A 21,505-nucleotide genomic window follows, 5' to 3' on the forward strand; every position below is an offset into this window, starting at 1 on the left:
CCTCTTTTTATATCGCCAACCTCCTCACAATATCGTGATAATTATCTTATCGTGATGTTTTGGTATCGTTACATCCCTTTTTTCCAGTTCACGGTGCAGATGAGAAACTTAGTTAGCTGTAGTTAACTAAACCGTGTACCAGGTTAACCGTGGGCTGAAAACGGACTGTGAGAAAATGTAACTTTAAGACTTGAATACAGATGAAAGTTCCGAAGATTGGTCGCGCCTCAAATTCCTGTACTGAATTTCGGCCCCAGCCAGGAACAAAGTGTGAATGTAGTCTTAAGCAAGACCACCAGGAGTCTAAAGACTTGGACTATGTCCCTCCACCTGGCTTAAAAAAAATCATCAGTCAGAATGCACTCTTCCATCTCGCTATGGCTTACATTTCTGCTTCCGATTCCCAGATGTTCTAACCGTGCAGCAACTATTCAATCATTGGACCATCTACAAGTCAGCACCGCTCCTGTTTGGTCACTCAATATGTGTTAATCATTACAAGCCTGTGCTTGTTTCTTTGTTGCTAAAACACAGCAAATATCCTGTAGTTCAGTAGTTCGGGCCGCACAGTTGAAAGAATAAAAAAAAAACTTACTGTACTTCCGGTTAATTGATTAGCCGAGGCTTAAAAATATTTTATTTTGAAAAGTGACCAGATTCTCTTCTGCTTACGACGGACTCTTGACACATGTCAAGATGCTAATTATCTCAGTCGCGTTTTGTTACCCTTGTTATGGTAGTGGACTTGCGTTTGTTGTCGTAGCCTTTTATTAATCAGCCGACGAACAGCCAAGCAACCACTGGGTTGCCGGTCCGCCGCCAAAGTTGTGGACATGTATGAACCGGTCCGTGGTGGAAAAAAAGGTTGGGGACCACAGCTGTAGTTGATACCTCCATCGAACAATAGACACATACACACACGTAACCCCCCTCTCTGATTTGCTTGACCATTTTAGGCTGTTCCTACATACGACCCCCCCCCCCCCCCCCCCCATGACAGCTTTTTCCTGCTCTGAGTGCCACTGGAGCCAGGAGAGGAGGAGAGAGAGAGCTCTTGTTAGTCAGCCTCCAACTTGGAGAGGAAGTTACCACCTCTTCCCAGACTACACAAACACACTTTTTTTAGTACTTGAACCACAGCGGCAAAGCGAGCCGGGAAAACAAGTCAAGGCTGCTTGTTTGTGACGTTTTCCACAACGTTTTTGCGGAGGAAATGATGAGTTTGTGCAGCGTTCCTGGAGCTCTCTGGAGCGTTTGACCGGGACATGATTTATCTCCACACACTGGTGAGTACTATTCCACCCTCATGCAACTGCTCACTGAGTGATTAATAATAGTAGAGTAAAATAATAGTAGTTTTGAAATGTCTTCCCAGTTTGTTTTGATGACTAACAAAAAAGTGTTTGATTAGTTTTTTTCTATACAATCCTCCCGTTTCACTTTCATTTGTTTCTGCTGAGTGCGCAGGGCCGACCTGACCGCGGTCTGGTCACTGCTAAAGTTTATGTTGTGACCACGCGCGCTGTGGGAGGGGAGAGCTGAGGCAGCGTTTATGTTTTGAGCCCGGGTTCGGCTTTTTCCTGTGCAGCTGCACGCCGTTGTGTTGGCGAAGCTCGTTGCGGTGAATGATGACTTGTCAGTTGGAATGCAAACAAAAAAGCTGACACCTCGTCGCGCCAAAGCCAAAATTGAGTCAGATGCGGTAGAGGAGGTACACTGCATTTTTTTTTTTTTTTGTCAAAGTGTCTATCCATTATTCGGACCCTTGTTTTTGGTACCGCCGAAATGTAGTAGAATAAGCTTTTATTTGTCTTGTATTGGTGAAATTTAAAAAATAAAAATGCAAAAATATCTTGAGCGTGACTAGCTGCAGTTTTGTGGCAACTGCAATAGAAATACTGTAGATGCGAGCATAGTTAGCACTTAGCAGCATTGTTTTGAATCAAAATAAAGAGTCAATGTGCAAAAATTCCTCATGTGTATGTACGCCGTTGGGAATGAACCATACATGACTAAAATACAGCAGCAAGAATGGTCAGCAAAAAATAAATAAATCCATTTATATAAATGGTCTTTTTTTTCTTCTTCTTTTTTTCCCCTTTTTTGTTCATTCGGTAATTTTACCGATTTGACATATCATCATTGCTCTCTCTCTTTTTTATTTTATTTATTTATTTATTTAAAAAAAAAAAATATATATATATTGTATGTGTGTGTGTCTATATAAATGGTCTACTGTACATATGAGCGTCAAATGAACACCAGCACTAGATCAAGCTCTCAGGGGGTCCCCTTTTAATTGAGTACGCTCGAGCTCCTCCAGTCAATCAGATAACGCTGATAGCATAGGACGAGCGTTAATGCGTGTTTAGTTGACCCCCTCCGAGGCTGCTTGGCAACAGTTGACTCTTGTGCGACCTCCCTAAGGTATTCAGATCCCGCAGCAAACCCCCCCCCCCACCCCCCTTACATCAATCAATCCAAATCCCCGCCGACCCATTCATCAGTCTTGTCTTCATCTGTCCCGAGGATGCTTGTTAGCGCTGCTCTTTTTTTTTAGCCCAAGGGTCATGCACTGATTGGGGATGCTTGTTTCGACTCCCACGGTGCCAGTCTGGGAAGTTGTAAGTTGGGAGGTATCGGTTGCAATTAAAAGTGACAGGATAGTGATGTTTTGTTTTTTTAATTATCGAGCAATGGAATCTTTGGAGACTCCCTTTGCAAAATCTAGCTCTCATAAAAAATATTTATCATTTCTTTTTACGTCTTCTAGACGGTACTGGTGGAAATGTTTGTCTTGCATTTCATTCTTAGGTTCACCAACATGATTTTGTGCCCTCAGCGTTTCCCCGTGTTAAATGACGTTGCTTGACATTCTTGATTGCTGCTTTGACGAGCGTCTTAATGTGTCCCTGCTGTGACAATATGGAGCCCATTTAACAGCGCCCCTGAAAGTCTTTTCTCCAGCTTTATCCTGTGTGAAAGGTACAGAGACGGCAGTGGAGAATTAAAGTTGGCTTGTGGTTTGTTTGCTGCGTCGGCACTGTAACAGTTGAGTTGGCAGTTATCCATCTTGCCCTTTTACACTGAACCCAGCAAAGGCAGCAAATTGTCGTAACAGTGTGTGGTTTCGCGCAGAGACCAGGCAGAACCCGGCAAAGGCAGCAAATTGCCGTAACTGTGTGTGGTTTCGCGCAGAGACCAGGCAGAACCCGGCAAAGGCAGCAAATTGCCGTAACTGTGTGTGGTTTCGCGCAGAGACCAGGCAGAACCCGGCAAAGGCAGCAAATTGCCGTAACTGTGTGTGGTTTCACGCAGAGACCAGGCAGAACCCGGCAAAGGCAGCAAATTGCCGTAACTGTGTGTGGTTTCACGCAGAGACCAGGCAGAACCCGGCAAAGGCAGCAAATTGCCGTAACTGTGTGTGGTTTCACGCAGAGACCAGGCAGAACCCGGCAAAGGCAGCAAATTGCCGTAACTGTGTGTGGTTTCACGCAGAGACCAGGCAGAACCCAGCAAAGGCAGCAAATTGCCGTAACTGTGTGTCGTTTCACGCAGAGACCAGGCATCCCTTATTTAGATAACATCGACTAGTCTCAATCTATTCCCTTTTAAACAGCCACCATTGTTTACACTTTTGATGCTACCTAAGAAGTCTTGACATTTCCAAGTTGATTTTAACACCCTATTCCATGTCAGTGCCTTTCTCACAGAACATCAAACAGTGTGAAAGGGACTAAAGTGCCAATTATCCTCTTTCACACAGAGCTGCTGCAAAAAAAATGGACTCATCGAAGCTATAACGGAAGATCCAACAAATATCTACCTGGACATAGAATCCAGTCATATTGCCAGAAATATTTATGCTTTCATACCACAACACCGCATCAGATAATCGGGAAAAACCTTGCAATCAACACAAAATGGAAGATGTCATTGCCAGGACATAAAACACCTCCATTCCTGGCACAGCAGAATAGCCTTTAAAAATGGTTCTGATACTACCGCCAAAGAGAGAAAATTGCTCCTCCAGAACAGCAACACAGGAACAAAATGTGGAAAATTATGTTTTTTTTTTTACAGCAGTATGAAAGGCATTACTAATTCCCTTCTGCTCACAAGGCATCCTTTTGTAGAAAACATGTCATCCTCAGAATCTTGTGGACGAACCCTCAAGGAGACGGCAACGCCTCGAGACCCAATCACGGAAAAAGGCAAACACGTGTTGCGTGTCACAGGCTAATAGGCGGCGGCGGCGGGCGTGTAATTGATGCAGCGTGTTGCGCCGCCGGCCGCCGTCCAAGATCGATGTAACGGATGAGATTATGTGTTGATGATCTGAAGCCTGCGTTGATTTCAGCAACGTGGAGAGGAATCAGGAATGTCAAAAACCATGTGAGGACTTTGGCGTAAGTAGCATCGGGGTGAAGATGCGACTCCATCCTCGATAGTAGGCACTAGATTTCATTCAATTACATAAAATGAAGTTTGAAGTGATGGTATTGGAAGTGTTAGTGGAAGACGGCCTGTTCCTATGATTCTTGGGAAGCCAGCAATCACATAAAAAACATGTTTGGTTCGATTGAACCCTTCCCAAGTTCATGGTAATTAGATGTACATTCGTTTTTCCATCAGTTATATGGCATGGCATGACTCCTTCTTGTGATTTGACTCCAAGCCAGCCTTGGATCCAAGCTCACAAAATTGCATTGCTGTATAGACTATATATCGTGATCATTTTTATTTGTGGCATTTAAAAAATGTTAACACAAGCAGAAAAGAATTGTTCTCGCTGTGGCCACTCATTTTTCCTGCTCACGGTCCTTGCCACAGTAACCACGGTCATAGTATTCAAAGATGCAAAATAAGCCACCTCAATTCGTCTCAAATTTGATGAATCACATTGTGCATAGTAAATTTAAAAAATGAACTGCGTTTACATTTTTCCCCGCTTGGTAGAAACAATCCAGGGTGTGCTTGGTTAGTCTGTTTGCTTGAGAAATCGAGTTTGCGGCCGTTTTTTGCACGTGCGGACGTGTAGTAAAACGGCCCCTTTGTGATTTACATATGAAAGCAATGCGGCCCTGCTTCGCATCAGGAGCACATCTGGCGGCTATTAAGCACTTGCCCTAACCCCCAGCGCCATCGCATATCTCCATTACCCTCCCATTACCTGCCAGGGCTCGCAGAACACGCTCTCCGCAGGACAAGCGCAGCCCTGTGGTTATAAAACCCCGACCTCCCTCCCCCCCACCACACGAGGATACGCGGGGGATTGATTCGGGACTCTGAAACAAGCCGGCGTCACGCTGGCGTCTTGATTTACAAGACTGCGTTTTATTGAAAGTCTCCAAATCGATGTTTATTTGTTTTTGCCCTTGAATGCAAAAGTGTTGCTCGTCGAGTGCATGTCAAATAATGCGTTCCTAAACCACAACGTGTTCTGTTTAGATTGAATACCAAATGTAAAGGATTGGAGTGGATCATGTCAAAAGTCTGAGAGCTGAGCAAACATGCAGGCTTTAAATTCACACCCACTCATCGGGAATTTAGCACAAGTTGTGATTTGCTTTCACGCCAACTTTTGGACTTTGTAGCCGGGAACAGAAACAGAGCTTGACTTATGAATAGAAACATATGACAAATACTGTACTCATTGTACAGAGTTATTGGAGCAAAGCCAGATGTGACCGTTGGAAAGTATATCTGAGCAATTTATTACCGGCATCAAACCAGGACAGCCGGTACACTGTTAAACCTCTAAGGTTCGTTTGTTCGGACATGGGAAGACTTCTTCCCATGTCAACTGTCGCCGTCGGAAAACTTTTATTGGCAATGTTTTCAATTAAAATCTTATTTTTTATCATTTTGGGTTCATGTTCTACTCAGTAACAGTGTGAATGGTTGTATATCTCTATCTGTGCCCTGTGATTGACCGGCGATCAGTTTAGGGTATAGTCTGCCTATTTCCCCCAAAGTCAGTTGGCAAAGGTACCCGCTTCCCACGGTGGTTGGATTGCAAAGTCAACAACCTCGGGATCGCGAGCCCGCCCCTTACGGTGGGGCAACTTTCCAGTGAAGTCAGCTTTGCTTCTATTGAGTTTACAACAAATGTTATTTTGTTATTGACGAATGTCACCCCCAGCTTCCTCTAACGTTTCTTGCGTAAGCAACACGTATGCGGAAGATTTACCTCATTGGATTACAAACATTTTTCGATACTGCCCGCACCGGATGACTTGAAAACGTAGGATGGTTCTCAAAACACGGACAGTCATGCGTCTAATGTACTGTCAGATTTTATTGGTTGCTATGTGCATTTATCAATTGTGAATTTGAGGTGAAGAATCATGGGTTATTTTTAAACCAAGCACTGTAGCTAGTTCCCCCGAACTAGCTAGCTACTAGCGCTAGCATGTTACAACAAAAACAACAACATTGTTATTTCATCACTTATTTTCATACACTTTTCAAACCAAGTACTGTAGCTAGTTCACCCGAACGCGCTAGCTACTAGCGCTAGCATGTTACAACAAAAACAACAACATTGTTATTTCATCACTTATTTTCATACACTTTTCAAACCAAGTACTGTAGCTAGTTCACCCGAACGCGCTAGCTACTAGCGCTAGCATGTTACAACAAAAACAACAACATTGTTAATTCATCACTTATTTTCGTACACTTTTCAAACCAAGTACTGTAGCTAGTTCCCCTGAACGCGCTAGCTACTAGCGCTAGCATGTTACAACAAAAACAACAACATTGTTAATTCATCACTTATTTTCGTACACTTTTCAAACCAAGTACTGTAGCTAGTTCCCCTGAACGTGCTAGCTACTAGCGCTAGCATGTTACAACAAAAACAACAACATTGTTAATTCATCACTTATTTTCGTACACTTTTCAAACCAAGTACTGTAGCTAGTTCCCCTGAACGCGCTAGCTACTTGCGCTAGCATGTTACAACAAAAACAACAACATTGTTAATTCATCACTTATTTTCGTACACTTTTCAAACCAAGTACTGTAGCTAGTTCCCCTGAACGCGCTAGCTACTAGCGCTAGCATGTTACAACAAAAACAACAACATTGTTAATTCATCACTTATTTTCGTACACTTTTCAAACCAAGTACTGTAGCTAGTTCCCCTGAACGCGCTAGCTACTAGCGCTAGCATGTTACAACAAAAACAACAACATTGTTAATTCATCACTTATTTTCGTACACTTTTCAAACCAAGTACTGTAGCTCGTTCCCCTGAACGCGCTAGCTACTAGCGCTAGCATGTTACAACAAAAACAACATTGTTAATTCATCACTTATTTCCGTACACTTTTCAAACCAAGTACTGTAGCTAGTTCCCCCGAACTAGCTAGCTACTAGCGCTAGCATGTTACAACAAAAACAACAACATTGTTATTTCATCACTTATTTTGGTACACTTTTCAAACCAAGTACTGTAGCTAGTTCCCCCGAACGTGCTAGCTACTAGCGCTAGCATGTTACAACAAAAACAACAACATTGTTAATTCATCACTTATTTTCGTACACTTTTCAAACCAAGTACTGTAGCTAGTTCCCCTGAACGTGCTAGCTACTAGCGCTAGCATGTTACAACAAAAACAACAACATTGTTAATTCATCACTTATTTTCGTACACTTTTCAAACCAAGTACTGTAGCTAGTTCCCCTGAACGCGCTAGCTACTTGCGCTAGCATGTTACAACAAAAACAACAACAACAACAACATTGTTGATTCATCACTTATTTTCGTACACTTTAACAACAATTTCAACTTTTGGGCTGCTGGGAAAGAAAAATAAGAAATCTTAAGGAGGGTATTTAACGAGGTCTCAAAATCGAACATCTTGACCACAAATCTATTTTTAGCCAGAGCTAGCTAGCCACGGCTAGTGGCTCAAACTTCTTTGCCGTTCCCATTCGACATTCCATGGACCGGCACACAATGTGGGGCAAATGACGGCATGTGAATACTATCTAGAAGTTTCATTTCACATCTCTGTTCGTCCAATTTTGCACCCGTGAACGGCACACGTATGCGCTATTGTGAAGCGGTTCGTGAAAATCCGGAATGAGTGAACAAATGAAAAATTTGCCCTACGAAAGGCCTGCTGGGTTGACAGGTGGGGGTCGGTGACGTCATGTGAATACTATTTGACTTTAGCGATTCCACAGTTTTTTTTTTTTTTTTTGTGTATGCCATGTCGCCTCCTTGTCTCCATGTGTTGGTCTGCTTAAGAACATATATGCGCTTGTTTCAAAATATTTAGCCAAAGGTCAACTCTCTGTCAGTAAATCAAAGCATAAGTTTGTTTGAAAGTCCTCCGTGACCTGGGTCTGGTTTGGGGGCGGAGGGGTCAACCACATGCCTGTCTCGTATCCAAATGCAACAGCCTGGAAGGTCTTGGCCTGGAGGAGGCTTCTTTCTTCACAAAGAGCCAAAGATTCTTGGATGTGCTAATGGTTGTTTCTTGTGGCTTCCATAAGATGTTAGTTACTTTTGCCTCGTGGAAACGGAATATTTTCACAGAGATGCGGAATCGGACGGCCTATTAATCAGTTGGGCTCTGGTTTTAGATTTGAGCAATAGTTTCAGGTTTAAGACTGATTGCGTTGTTCAGCCTCATTTTTGGGGGGTTTGAACTTCAGGAAGATGGTGGAAGAAATTCCTGGCAAAAAAATGACTATGATGAATATTGCTATATATTCTATCTGCATGTGTTGCTAGCATTTGTGTTCAAGTTCAAGTTGTACTGCAACATCGATGCTAATTTCGTTAGCTTGTCTCTGCGTTTTTGCATTGCTAGCAGGCAAATTCTCTCGTTTTCGTTAAAATAATACAGCGAGTTCTCAAGTACGTCGTACGTGACCGATGTGGTTTTCGACTTAACGGCGCCCATGCCTTGTCCGTACCACCTTTTTTTTTTTTTAACGTTAATTTACAACAGTAATCACGTCATTTTAAAGTTAATTAAAGTTGTGTTGTTGTTACCTCCAGGAACGGACGTCCATCAGGCGCGTCACATTTCCGTGTTTGTTTGAATTAGCTCCGCTCTGCCGTCCGTCAGCAATGAAGGTCCGTGCAGAAACACAAAATATTGATTCTGGCTCTTCCGGATCACACAAATATGTTTTTTTTTTTAATTACTGTACAAAGCATTTTGATGTAAATATCGCCTTTAACGGTAAATAAAATTCGTCGAAATTCGAGTCACATCTCTAGCGTAGGAACGTAACTCGAGGACTCCCTGTAGTGGTTAGCACGTCAGGTTCTAAGTTCAAATCTTGGTTCTGGCCTTCCTGTGTGCAGTTTCCCACAGTCCAGAAACACGCACGTTAGTTTAATTGATTGAAGACTTGAAATGATCCATAGCTGTGAATGATAGTGTGAATGCTTGATCTACATGCACCCTGTCATTGACTGGCAACCAGTCTAGGGTGAACCCCGTCTGTTGCCCAAAGTGAGCTGGGATCGGCTCCAGCACACCCATGACCCAAAATGAGGTCTCGTGGTTTTGAATATGGAAAATGATGGATTGATGGACTTTGTCAAGCTTTAAAACGTTCAACGTTGCAATTAAAAGACTGTTCCGAATCCCGAATTTTCCTCGGTGGCTGCCGCAGAATCAAAGCAGGAACTTTTTAATGAACGAGAGGCAAAGTCACAGGATGCTGTAAATTTTAATGTCAGCTTCCGCAATCCGACACGTCACTTTTGACTAATTAAAGTCTATTCATACTATAATCTGCTTCGCGGCTTCTAGCAACCCGCAGAAAGCTCTGTTGCGGCCCCACGAAAATTCCAGGTGCTAAAAATAGTGAAGCCTTTTGTGTGCCGTTAAACTGAAGAAATAACATTGACACCAGTGATATAATTTCACGAGTGCATACTTACATCAAGCGTCAACAGAAATTCCAAATGAGTTACAACTTCTTCATTGCCTAACCACAGTTTGGAGGCCGTGGATAAATCATTTCTCTCAGCAGACATTCTAAGCTTACTCAACGTGATGCTGAAGGAAGTCCTGGATGACAAAGTCATTGTTGTTTTAGGATGATAGCAAAAATATGGAACGGTCATCCTGATGATCCGTGATAGCAAACAATACCCGGACAAAAATAGCCTTTCCTCGCGCATAAACACAACATATTATCAAGTCAAGCGACGTCTTCTTACAAGTTGAACTCAGATCAAATGTAAAGTGACCGCTTTTATTTAGGCCATCAACACCGCTTGACGAGAACAGGAAAAGGATGCGTGAGTGTTTCACCTCAGGATATGAAATTCGGAAAGACAAACCGATAAGCCAGCAGGGACCAAAAATAGCAGCAGATATTAATGGCATGGGAGCACTGACCAACCACCAAGAATAATTGGAAAATCTCATTATCCTCTGTTCCGGTCTGCAAATGAAAACACTAAACGTCTGGGAAGCGCTGCTATCAAAGCAAAAAAATATTAGACCCTTTGAAACATGCCTGTAAATGTCGCCATTTGCTGCTAACTCGCATTCTCACCTACAGACAATTTATATTCTTCAATGAAAGTGCACATTTCTGGAATAATAGGAAGAAACCATTCAAACTTTGAGGCAGACGTGCTAACCGCTAGCGCACTATGCTGCCTAAAGGATTTTTATGGTACAATTTCACATTGGCGTGAACGGTAACAGTCCTTTCTCTGGATTCTACCACCAGCATTTTAAAAGTGTCAGTCAGCATGCATTCTTCCACTTGGCATTGGCTTATGTTTCGGTTTCAGTCCCGCTTCCCAAATTCATGAGATTCAAATCCCAATGCTGTTAGGACTGTTAAGGGAGACATTCGAACCCCTTGGTGTACCATTCTGCCTAACATTAATACAATTATGGTAATGTAATTCCGGTTTTTGAACTGGGAATTTTCTCCCAGTGCCGTGATTATAAAAACATCAGTCAGCATACATTCTTCCTCTTGGCCCTGGCTTCTGCACACCAATTTTGTGCCTTTGGAGGTAAATAACAGAGTGTGCATGTAACATGAACAAGTCACTCCAATTATGACAATATAAAAAAATAAAAAAAGAGAGCAATGATGCTGACATGTCAAATCGGGTTGATGAACAATACTGAGCTCTCCAGAAAAAAAAAAAAAAAAGACAATATCCCACCACCTTTGCTGAATTCTGTGTGAAAGCCCATGACAGCCATTTTTCCGGAATCTCTGCGTGAAAGAGGTCACTGTTGGGACCTCCCAACATCCCACAGCCTCTTTTTTTTTTTTGCTTGGAAGTTCTGCAGCACTCAGCACTCTGCAACAATGCAGGCTATAGAGTGTGCAGCTAAAGGCTTTACTGCTCTTATAACGACGGCATTGTTGTAAACGGGCCAGAGTTTGTTATAGCAAGGCAAACTTGGCACGCACACTTGACGGTAAGTAGAGATTAGGGAGGTCCGGGTTCTGTTAATAATTTACCTTGCAGTAAAAACCAAACGACAACAAAACAACATGGTGTTGTAATTAGTAATGAGATGGGCTTGAAGCAGATCCCCTGTGGTCTTTTAACGCCTTGGAGTCTTGACGGAGCTCACGTTGTGGACATTCCAGCGAAAGTGTGCAACCGTTAACTTTGACCTTGAAGAATCCTGTAGTCATTAATTTTATTACCCTTGAGACAAAAGCAATGATCTCAGCTCAAGGACGGACGCGTTCTTCGTTTCCATTTGGTTAACAGAGGGTGGATTTACTGGATTAGTAGCACGGTATTTAGCTGCATATGGGGAGCTAGAGATGGAACTTTCACTGAAAAGCATGGAAGGAAGCTCTGGACAAAATTTAGAAAGCATTGCAAAATTATCTTTGAACGTCTACATTTTTTCATTTTTTTTTCTTTCTCTGGAGAGCTCAGTATTGTTCATTCGGTAATTTTACCGACTTGACATGTCATCATCATTGCTCTCCTTTATTTTTTAAATTTTTATTTTTATTTTTATTTTTATTTTTATTTTTATTTTTATTTTTATTTTTATTTTTATTTTTATTTTTTATTTTTATTTATTTTTTTATTATTATTTTGAACTTTGAACGTCTACATGACTGTGACAGAACTACAGCAAACATTTTTTTTTTCTTTCTCTGGAGAGCTCAGTATTGTTCATTCGGTAATTTTACCGACTTGACATGTCATCATCATTGCTCTCCTTTATTTTTTAGATTATTATTATTATTTTTATTTTTATTATTATTTTTTTTATTATTATTTTGAACTTTGAACGTCTACATGACTGTGACAGAACTACAGCAAACATTTTTTTTTCTTTCTCTGGAGAGCTCAGTATTGTTCATTCGGTAATTTTACCGACTTGGCATGTCATCATCATTGCTCTCCTTTATTTTTTTAATAATTATTATTATTATTTTATTTTATTTTTTTTATTTATTATTATTTTGAACTTTGAACGTCTACATGACTGTGACAGAAATACAGCAAACATTATTATTATTTTTTCTCTGGAGAGCTCAGTATTGTTCATTCGGTAATTTTACCGATTTGACATGTCATCATCATTGCTCTCCTTTATTTTTTTAATTATTATTATTTTATTTTTTTTATTATTATTTTGAACTTTGAACATCTACATGACTGACAGAAATACAGCAAGCGACTTTGGCTCTAAAGTCCGTCCTTGATTTATGTATTTTTTTTTTTAAAGTCCTCTCATTTTTATTTTGTGTAATTGTTTTAATATCTGAGTCAGGCGTTCTATTCTGACCATCGGATCCACAGCCAGTCAAAAAATGTTCACCCTAGAAAGCATCCGCGCTCGACTAATTCAACTGACAGCTGTGCCCCCCCAACACAGCAGAATAAGTTGTAACAGGTCACAGTTCAGCATTTTTCACAGCTCACCCATCAACATCCCCCGCACGTCAAGATCTTATGGTCAATGTTTTTTTTTTTTTTGGGGGGGGGGTTGAATTTAGTCCGTGGATAAATGGCTCCGGCATTAAGCTCCTGTTGGTCGTAATCAAGGTCATTGGTATTACAGTTTTAAGTGTTTTTACTGCTGCCAAGTTTAACAGCCTGTCATTGCAATATTTGGAGTTCCTTTGGGCCAAATGTGGCAGGTTGTTAAAGTCTACTGGCGAGAAATGAAAGTAGACTTCCTTTTTACTGTTTGGAAGTGCTTTCACTTTTCTAACCTCATTAAGGAGAGGATGGCAATTCAATTTAAACCCATGTTAGCTTTAAAGAGAATGGCAAAGCTATTATTGGAATTCCAGTGGGCCTTATTTACAAACGATTCTTCAGACAAATGTGTTCTTAAGTTCCTCTTACCTGGATCACTAAAACCTGCTACCTGAAAACCCTTCAATCTGTCGTTCAGAGCTCTTTAAGCACTCTCCCGCAAAGATTTTTTTTTTCCCAAAAAAAACTTTGCAAGAACCATTTCCAGACAATTCTCAAGCTCACAACGATCCGGCATTGCTTTCATTTTGTGGTTACACAGAATTCCACCTGTCTACAGGTTTTTCTGCTTTAGATGTCTCGGATTTTAAGGGTTCCTCCTCCGGACTGCAAATTTCAGATCCTTCGCAGATGTTTCAAGGGTTTGGATTAGAGCTCTTCCAAATAGTCTGACGTTTTGTTCTCAAGCCATCAATGCTCTTTCGAATCGTCTTTTCTTTGGTTCTTGGCCATTCTTGGATGTTTTTAATTGTGACTTTCAGGTGTTTTTCTTGTTGGAGAACCTGTGACCTGCAGGTGAGACCAAGCTTTCTTAGACGGGGGGAGGGGGTTCGGGGGGCACATTTGACCTCAGCTGGCCTTGATAGTCTTGAGTTTCTTCACAAATCCAAAACACCTTGTGCTGGATAGAGCAAAGCGGCCCCACCATATGGCTGAGCCTGAGACTGAGTCTTAAGCTTTCTGACAATGTACCCTGCACAGATTCAAAACAAAAAGCACAAAACCGAGCTCCCTTCACGTTTCGCGGTTGATGATCTTTTCTTTAGAGGTCAGACTATACTGCCTGCAACTTTTAACACAAAAATGCACTTCAGTTTTTTTTTTTCTTCCTGAGCTCTCCAGAAAAAACAAAAATGCACTTCCATTGATTCAAAAAGCCCTCACGAGGACGGCGAACAGAGATTAGACAATCGCAACGTCGAAGAGCAAAAGTCATTAACCGACAACTTTTTTTTTTTTTTTGCGGAGTCGCTCCGAAACAAAAGCGCTCCCTCTGGTCTCTCGCTGGACCGCGAAACATTGCAGTCTGCCTAATGTTGTTTGCACTGCAGACGCGTCAGTGACTCTGGATCTAATGTGGCTTGACAGCTGTGTCTGCGTATGTGTGTGTTTGCTCTCGTCTCAGGGCGGCCAAACGAACTGTGTAGCCTGAGGACCAAAGATCACAAGCTCGCCCCAGCAGCGAAGCACAAAAGGAGGATCCGAAAAACCTTTTCACATCTCCGAATCTTCTAACACGATGACCCGCGACTGAAGACCGGCTTGGCCCGTTTGATTTAGTGGTAAGTGCTTCATCTGCGTCCTGTTTACTTCTGTGCCTCACCAGTCACATGACATATGGTCCACACGTGTGAATTTGATGCTCGGGGTTTCCCTCCCCCAAAATGTGTCAAATAAGTCACACATCACGTTTGGCATTGACATCACCGTGGATATCTTTCGCTGAGGTCACAAGCAGGTGAAATTTGGAGGTTAAGGTCGACATAAACATGCAGTTAGTGCAATTTAAAGCGGCCCATGTTACATATGTAAGGCCCCCGTGCCATGTGGTTCAACTTACGCAGGTTAGAGCGGGACGCCATGCGGCGGTGCGTCATCATCTGTGTTGGTTTTTCCGCCGCCGGCCACAAGTTGGTGCTAACGTGAGCTGGGAGAATTGCGGGCACCTCCTGTTATTTACAATAGCTTCATGTTTTCATCTGATTTCCATCATGATGTCATCGGGCCGAGGAAGTGGAACTTTAGGAAGTGGCTTTAAGGCGGAGGAAGCTGGGATCTGGGAAGGATTAAAGTAGAAAAAAACAAAGCCCTCCGTCACACTGCCTGTATAAGCTGGCGTTTTCCCACCTTTTCTTCATGTCTGTACCATTTATACGGAACAGTGACATGGAAAAAAGCCAGGAATTTTTTTGTTGTCTTAATTCCCTATTCCAGTGCACAAATGAACAAATGAAAACACCACAAAGGTCATACATGACCAGACAGTGTAAGAAAATGGTATAAATGGCACCAACATTGAATAGAGATGATGAAGTCAACACAGTTCCAAATCCTAAACCTTGCACTTAACTCATTCGCTTCCAGCCATTTTCACTGAAGCAACCCCCTTCGCTCCCGGGTGTTTTACTGGATTTTGACTGATTTTGCAAGGCCCACTGAATATTGTGTTCTATCGCAATAAAAACATGGAACCTACCAAAAAAAAGATTAGAGTCTCTTCTTTTATCAGGAAAGAGTTCCATTTCGATGCCAGCAACGTAACCGGAATTTATACATGAATAGCAATGTTGAAGTCATAGTTGATCACCAACCTACTCTTATGTAAGTCACAATTACGTTAACATTTGTATGAAAAAGCCTCCGAAACCATCAATACAAAACGATCAAATGAAAAAGTTGCAAACTTAGCAACGTATGTCGGGACCACCTGCTGATGTCACCAGACAGGAGGAAGTCCTCTGCGACCTCTCACGAAAACTGACCCTTAACCTGTACTCTCAGGGTGTGTCATGCCCAAGTGGGTAAGGCGGTGCGCCATGTGCCAGAAGCATTACGACAAGCCAAAAAGTGCACAGTGGAGCTTTTGTTTGACCCTCGCTGGCGTCATCCTGCCCACCCGCAGGCTCGCAACGAATCTCCGCTGTGTTTCGTGGGTTTGACGTGGAATGCTCTGCGTCGACTCTCGTCCTGCCATGCCGTTCAAAGTCAGATTCAATATGTGCATGTCTTACCTGATTTATCTGTTCCAGCTTTAAAGAAGCCACCATGGACGTGAAGAAGAAGGAAATGGATCTCCTGAGCAACAGCATAGCTGCTTATGCACACATTAAGGGTAAGTCGCGTTCTAGCAGGCAATAATTCATCCATCCATTTTCTGTTGAGTTTATTCTCAGGTGAGCTGGAGCCTATCCCAGCTGACCTTTGGCGGAAAGCGGGGTGCCCCCTTAATTGGTTGCCAGGGCACATATACTGTAGATAAACAAGGATTCACATTCACAACAACAAAGAAGTTAGAGTCTTCAGTGAAGCTAACATGCTAACATTAAGCTAAGCTAAAATTTACTGCCAGATCAAATTCCGAATTGTGCGAGAGAAAAAAAAACTCAGAAACTTACGAGAAATACACGTAATGTACTTGGATGTTTGTGAAAATACTTTTTGGTCGGGTTTTCAAATAAGGAGATAGTAATTAATTGCTTTAGCAGAGATTACGCACTTTGAAGCATTGGGTACTTCCAGCGACAAAGACACCCTGAGGATCAAACATTTAAGTTAATTTGCTAAAATGTATTTTTACTTGTACATTGATATTTCCATAATTATTATTTACACATTCACACATTTTGGTATTTTTTTTTACAAGTAGCTAAGTTAATGTGTCAAATCTTAAGTATGCTAGCTTCTGATTGGTTAGTGTTAGTCAGCTGATAGGGGATCAGGAAGTGCCGTCGCTCTAGCTGCGATGTATGACTTGTAAAGTTTAAATTAAGAATAAATCAGTCTCTATCCTGCCTTTTCGTTTTATAAACAGTGTTCCATTAACCACCAACGAATCCTCACGTTAGACTATAGCTATTAGCTACGCTACGTGTATTTCTTGTAAGTTTTTTCGAGTTTTTTTCGCCGTCATACAATTTGTCAGAGGATTCGACTGCCATTTAAATGTTTATTTAAAACTATTTTCCCTTGCCCGTCTTCCCCCCAGCCAACCCAGAGAGCTTCGGCCTGTACTTTGTGCTCGGCGTCTGCTTCGGCCTGGTTCTGACTCTCTGCCTGCTGGTCATCCGCATCTCCTGCAAGTCGCGCATCCGGAGCGCCACCACCGGGGCCGCCTCGTCCACGCCCGAGAAAAAAGCACCGCGTGACGACGAGGACCAGGAAAGCGACGACGAGGAAGACGACGACGACGGGGACGACGTCGAGGCGCCCTCCCCGCTGCTCGCCGCCACCACCTCCACGGTCACCACGGAGATCCCCGTGGGGAATCACAGCAACCACTCGGACGGGACGCTGAACGTGTTCACGTCGGCCGAGGAGCTGGAGAGGGCGCAGCGGCTGGAGGAGCGGGAACGGATCATACGGGAAATCTGGAGGAACGGGCAGCCGGACATCCTGGGATCGGGAACGGGGACCATCGGGAGAGTGCATTACTACTAACAGACGCCAGGCCCCTGAGACGTAAAGGCTTGTGGTGCAATGTTACAATACCAAGAAGTGTCTTGTTAACAGACTAATGGATCCATATTGACAAAACAATGCAGTATGAATGGAGCTGATGACACTTGAACTATGGCGCTTAATGACATGAAATGCACACAACAATGTTACGGATAATGAGCTTTCGGGTGTACTACAGTGATCGTTCACCATTTGGACCATGTGAGCTTTGCAATTCCCTATAGAAACCACAAGTTGGCGCCAAATCACTACTTACAGTTTTTCTAAATTGTTTGCCTCAATCAATTCACTTCAACAGACTATAAATAAAGTTGAACTGAGCAAAGCATCAACGCCATACATCTAGAATTGTGCACAGTAATGAACCCATGTTACATAAACAACTGTATTCAGTGTGGTAAATTAATCAACAAATACAAACAACCTCGCCAAAACTGACCTCACACACACGGGGCAACATACATGCGCACTAGCACTTTACACAAACAGTATAAGCCATTAAACTTGGCTTTCAGTTATGCACAGTAATAAATTTAACTCATACATGCAAATTATGACAAAGTGCACTACACCTTAGAGAATTCTATTTCCCTTGCATTCGGGAAAGGAGATTTACATTGCTTTCCAGCTCCTTTAAGCCACAATTTCACCCCAAAGCTCAATATCCCTCACTTTTTTGTGAGTGGTGTATGAACAGTTTCTCTGGTAGGTAGAGACTGTTATGTACGCAGTGAAGGTTCTTCTGTGTCTCTGGTGAACAGCCACAGAAGGACAATAAAGGAAATGACATTGTTTGAACACAAACATATCACTTAACCTGGGTGCTAGATAATGTTACATCCAGTCAAATTAAGGTTAAAATGAAAAGGAAATTAAAGCATTAAGAAAATCATTTGCAGATGGTGCCTTTGGGGCAAATAGATTTTATTTTTTATTTTTTTTTAAATGTTGGCAGAGTGTCATCTTTAATCATTTTCTCTGCACTGTATGTGCCTTATTTTGAATGGAAACATCTTTGTAATAAAATATGTGGGACCAACAACAAAAAACTTAACCCTTGTGTGAGAAAAATGTTTTTATAAGGCTGCTAAAAGGAAGTGGCCTAATATGGTGGGATTGCTGAGAATTTAAGTAATTTCCTTCCAAATGGACGACAGGACAGTGTAATGGTGCCACATGCACACTTGATTTATTAAAAGCCTTGTGTTTTTTCTATTTTGTAGCACAATCACCATCCTACAGTTATGTACACACGTGCTGCACAGAAATGTTTAATTTTGATACCGGTTCAGGCTGTTTATGTTGTACTTGACATGCCCTCACTAGCCAATAGCAAGCTAGCGTTGCGTTGGTAATGACCAATCAGGTTGTAGCTCTCATTGACCTGGCTTTTTTTTTTTTTTAATTATAATAGATATAGTCTTTAATCGGCATTCATTTTTTACTATGCGAATTGTTGGTGTATCTATAACACAAATACTTTAATTAATTAGCTTTCGGTTCAATTTAAAATAGTTACTCAAAAACGTGTCAAAACTCACCAGCCAATAGGAAAACAGCTTGCTGTTCTACTGACTAATCAGTGCTGAGCTCTCATTGGTTTGGCACTTTACTTTTTCCTTGTTGGTAAGTCACAACTTCAAGTCTCCGTTCACAGGCGTTTATCTATTTGTTTTCTTACTATGCGACTTGATAGTATAGCTACTATAAACATACACACGCTGTTTTAATTTCAGCAATTTGTCGTAGTGGCGCCCTCAGCAAAAATTAAGGTGGCAGCAATGACGCCGTCGAAGTGCAATAGTGGACACCACAAGTAAAATGGCGAAACTGATTTTATGTAAATTTTAGTCTAAATGTTTTTTTCCACATCAAACATCTAAACGCTTAATTAACGCTGCTTTTATGAACCAGTTGGCGGTGTTAGTATGTATCTCAAAGCTAAGGCTAGCTGGAAGGCTAACTGTGTTTCAGACTAGCGTACTAAATTTTGACTCGTAACCGCTCGTTTTCTGCTTTTGTTTGTGATAAATGTTTTCAGTAAGCGGATTCTGTAGTTGTATCAACACAGGTTTTGCCAATAATAGTCGGTGGTTTACTGTGTGGAGCATAACAGTCTTTTTCTTTTAGCCACACAACCAGAAATGTAATTGTGACACAGGTAAGGTTTTGACCACAGCATGATCTCGACCCAGGCTAGCTTCCAAGTCATGGGCGGAGAAACTCAAGAGGGCGCAAATGAGACACTGCTCACCCCACCCTCTATACTGCAGGGCCAATCCCTCAGAAGACAGAAAAATTATAAACACTAATTATGTTTTCACTTTTGGAGGCAGCACTTTGTGGCCAAGACTCCATTAACATTTGTCAATTTGCGGCACAATGAAATGAGCCATCAAACGGCATGTATTGAAGAGTAATTTCCTTTGGCAAAAAGTGGTATCCAAATGGACCTTCTACTGTATCAACACAAGTAAAACCATAATTGTGATTCTGTGGCGGCTCATACATATATTTAAATTCCATTTCGTGCCCTGAATGCCCCCTAGTGGCGTACAGTAATGGCCCTAAACTCAATTCCCATGAAATCCCACACAATAGCCTTTCTGTGACAAACTTCTCTTTGTCCGTTATAACGCTCTCTGTCATTATTTCTATTTTTTTTTTATTTCTCAAGGCTCCCCCCGAACTTCCCCACATTCGTCATCCTTCCTTCGTCACAAGACAACTTATGTTCAATGTGGTGGGAGAGACAGAGACCATTCATTTTCATATCTGTGAACCATTGGTGAAATTTATGGCGTGACCCCTTTTCACCCCTCGAGTCCCAGAGGAAACGCGCCTCTGGTTTAAAAATAGAACATTCGTTCCCATAGCAGTTGTACAGATGGGATCGTTTCTAGATGTTACCCAGATGTGCTCCGACTCGAACTACGTTTGTTGGGCTCTGACGGGTTTGATATTGCTATTGGTAGGACAAACACTCAAAATGTAATTAGTCATAATGTGCAATTTTGAAAGACTATTAAAAAAAACACTCCCTCATACTTTAAACACATTTAAAAGTATACAAATACATTTCAAGCAGAAAAATTGCAAGTATCAAATGTGTAGAAAATGCTGTACAGTATTGGTAAGCGATGTGTATTAAATTCAACATTGATGAAGTTCCATTTGTTGAGAGCTAATGTAAATAAAGCGTTCTCGATACAACGCCAGCATACTGTAACTCAGTCCTTCCTGAATCATATCCAGGAGTTTTACTGTATCTTCTCAGGATATTCCTTTGGTGCTTAGGCTCACTACCAGAAGCCTTCCAAGATGCAGGATGCTTGGGGACCTTCTTAGGTCTTAAAACCAAACGAAACATGTTTTTTCCAAGATGATACCAGCAGCCAATCAGAGCCCAAAAGAATCAAATTCCCACAAGACTGCTTAAATGTTCATTGTTTTAAAGCCTGGTGACTTTTCTTTTTTTTTTTTTTAACTGCATCGGAATCAATATTTATTTTTTCAATGGTGCAACAGTTGTAAAAAGTCCACTTAAAAAAACATTGCTATAAAATGCAGATTTCTGTGACAGACATTCCACACACAAAAATCAAAAAGTGAAATATTTCCAGGATGGAAAATATACGGCCTTAATCAAACAAAATCTTTGCTCCGCACGAATCATTTTTCTACACGGAATGATTTTACTGAAGTCGCCAACACCACTCCGTGTAGAAATAAGTTAGCCGCAGCTCTACTTCCAAAACTCCTCCACCCCCTTTCATTGAGCCATTTTCAAAACTCTTATTTAATTTGATACTTCTTCTGAAGTCCCCTGTTCTGTGCCCGAACATCGGTCTCGGGGAAAAAGGCAGACAACTCCCAACTTTAATTGCCTTTCATTGCATTAGAAGCGAGTATCGGGTGTTATACTTCAAACCCCTGTTCCAACTTTCTGCTCTTCACTTTTACACAGCTGCTGTCACACTTCAATACTATTTCCGAGGCTGGAAAATCGACCCCTCCAGTGTCAGAAAAGCGACCCAGGTGGGCTTGCCGCTTCTTACAGGTAGTGGGAAAGGA

General features: G+C 41.8%; 1 protein-coding gene and 1 long non-coding RNA gene across 6 annotated transcripts in view; both read left to right on the forward strand.

The window, feature by feature from the left end:
* Positions 1-1,000: 1,000 nt before the first annotated feature.
* On the forward strand, positions 1,001-18,485 carry eva1ba (eva-1 homolog Ba (C. elegans)). Its single transcript, XM_077576892.1, has 4 exons — positions 1,001-1,286; positions 14,379-14,535; positions 16,003-16,085; positions 16,959-18,485. The coding sequence occupies exons 3-4, from the start codon at positions 16,019-16,021 to the stop codon at positions 17,408-17,410; spliced, it is 519 nt and encodes a 172-aa protein (XP_077433018.1). The 5' UTR covers positions 1,001-1,286; positions 14,379-14,535; positions 16,003-16,018; the 3' UTR covers positions 17,411-18,485.
* A 523-nt stretch (positions 18,486-19,008) lies between these two features.
* LOC144057315 (uncharacterized) overlaps positions 19,009-21,505 on the forward strand; it is a 58,394-nt gene continuing 55,897 nt past the window's right edge. For 4 of the 5 annotated variants that reach the window (XR_013295209.1, XR_013295212.1, XR_013295213.1 and 1 more), the window contains exon 1: positions 21,397-21,469. This is a non-coding gene — a long non-coding RNA (uncharacterized LOC144057315). Of the gene's footprint in view, positions 19,058-21,396; positions 21,470-21,505 lie in introns of those variants that run through there. The other variant, XR_013295210.1, reaches the window with a different exon arrangement.

Source organism: Vanacampus margaritifer, chromosome 9 (assembly GCF_051991255.1).
Source record: "Vanacampus margaritifer isolate UIUO_Vmar chromosome 9, RoL_Vmar_1.0, whole genome shotgun sequence".
NCBI lineage: Eukaryota > Metazoa > Chordata > Actinopteri > Syngnathiformes > Syngnathidae > Vanacampus > Vanacampus margaritifer.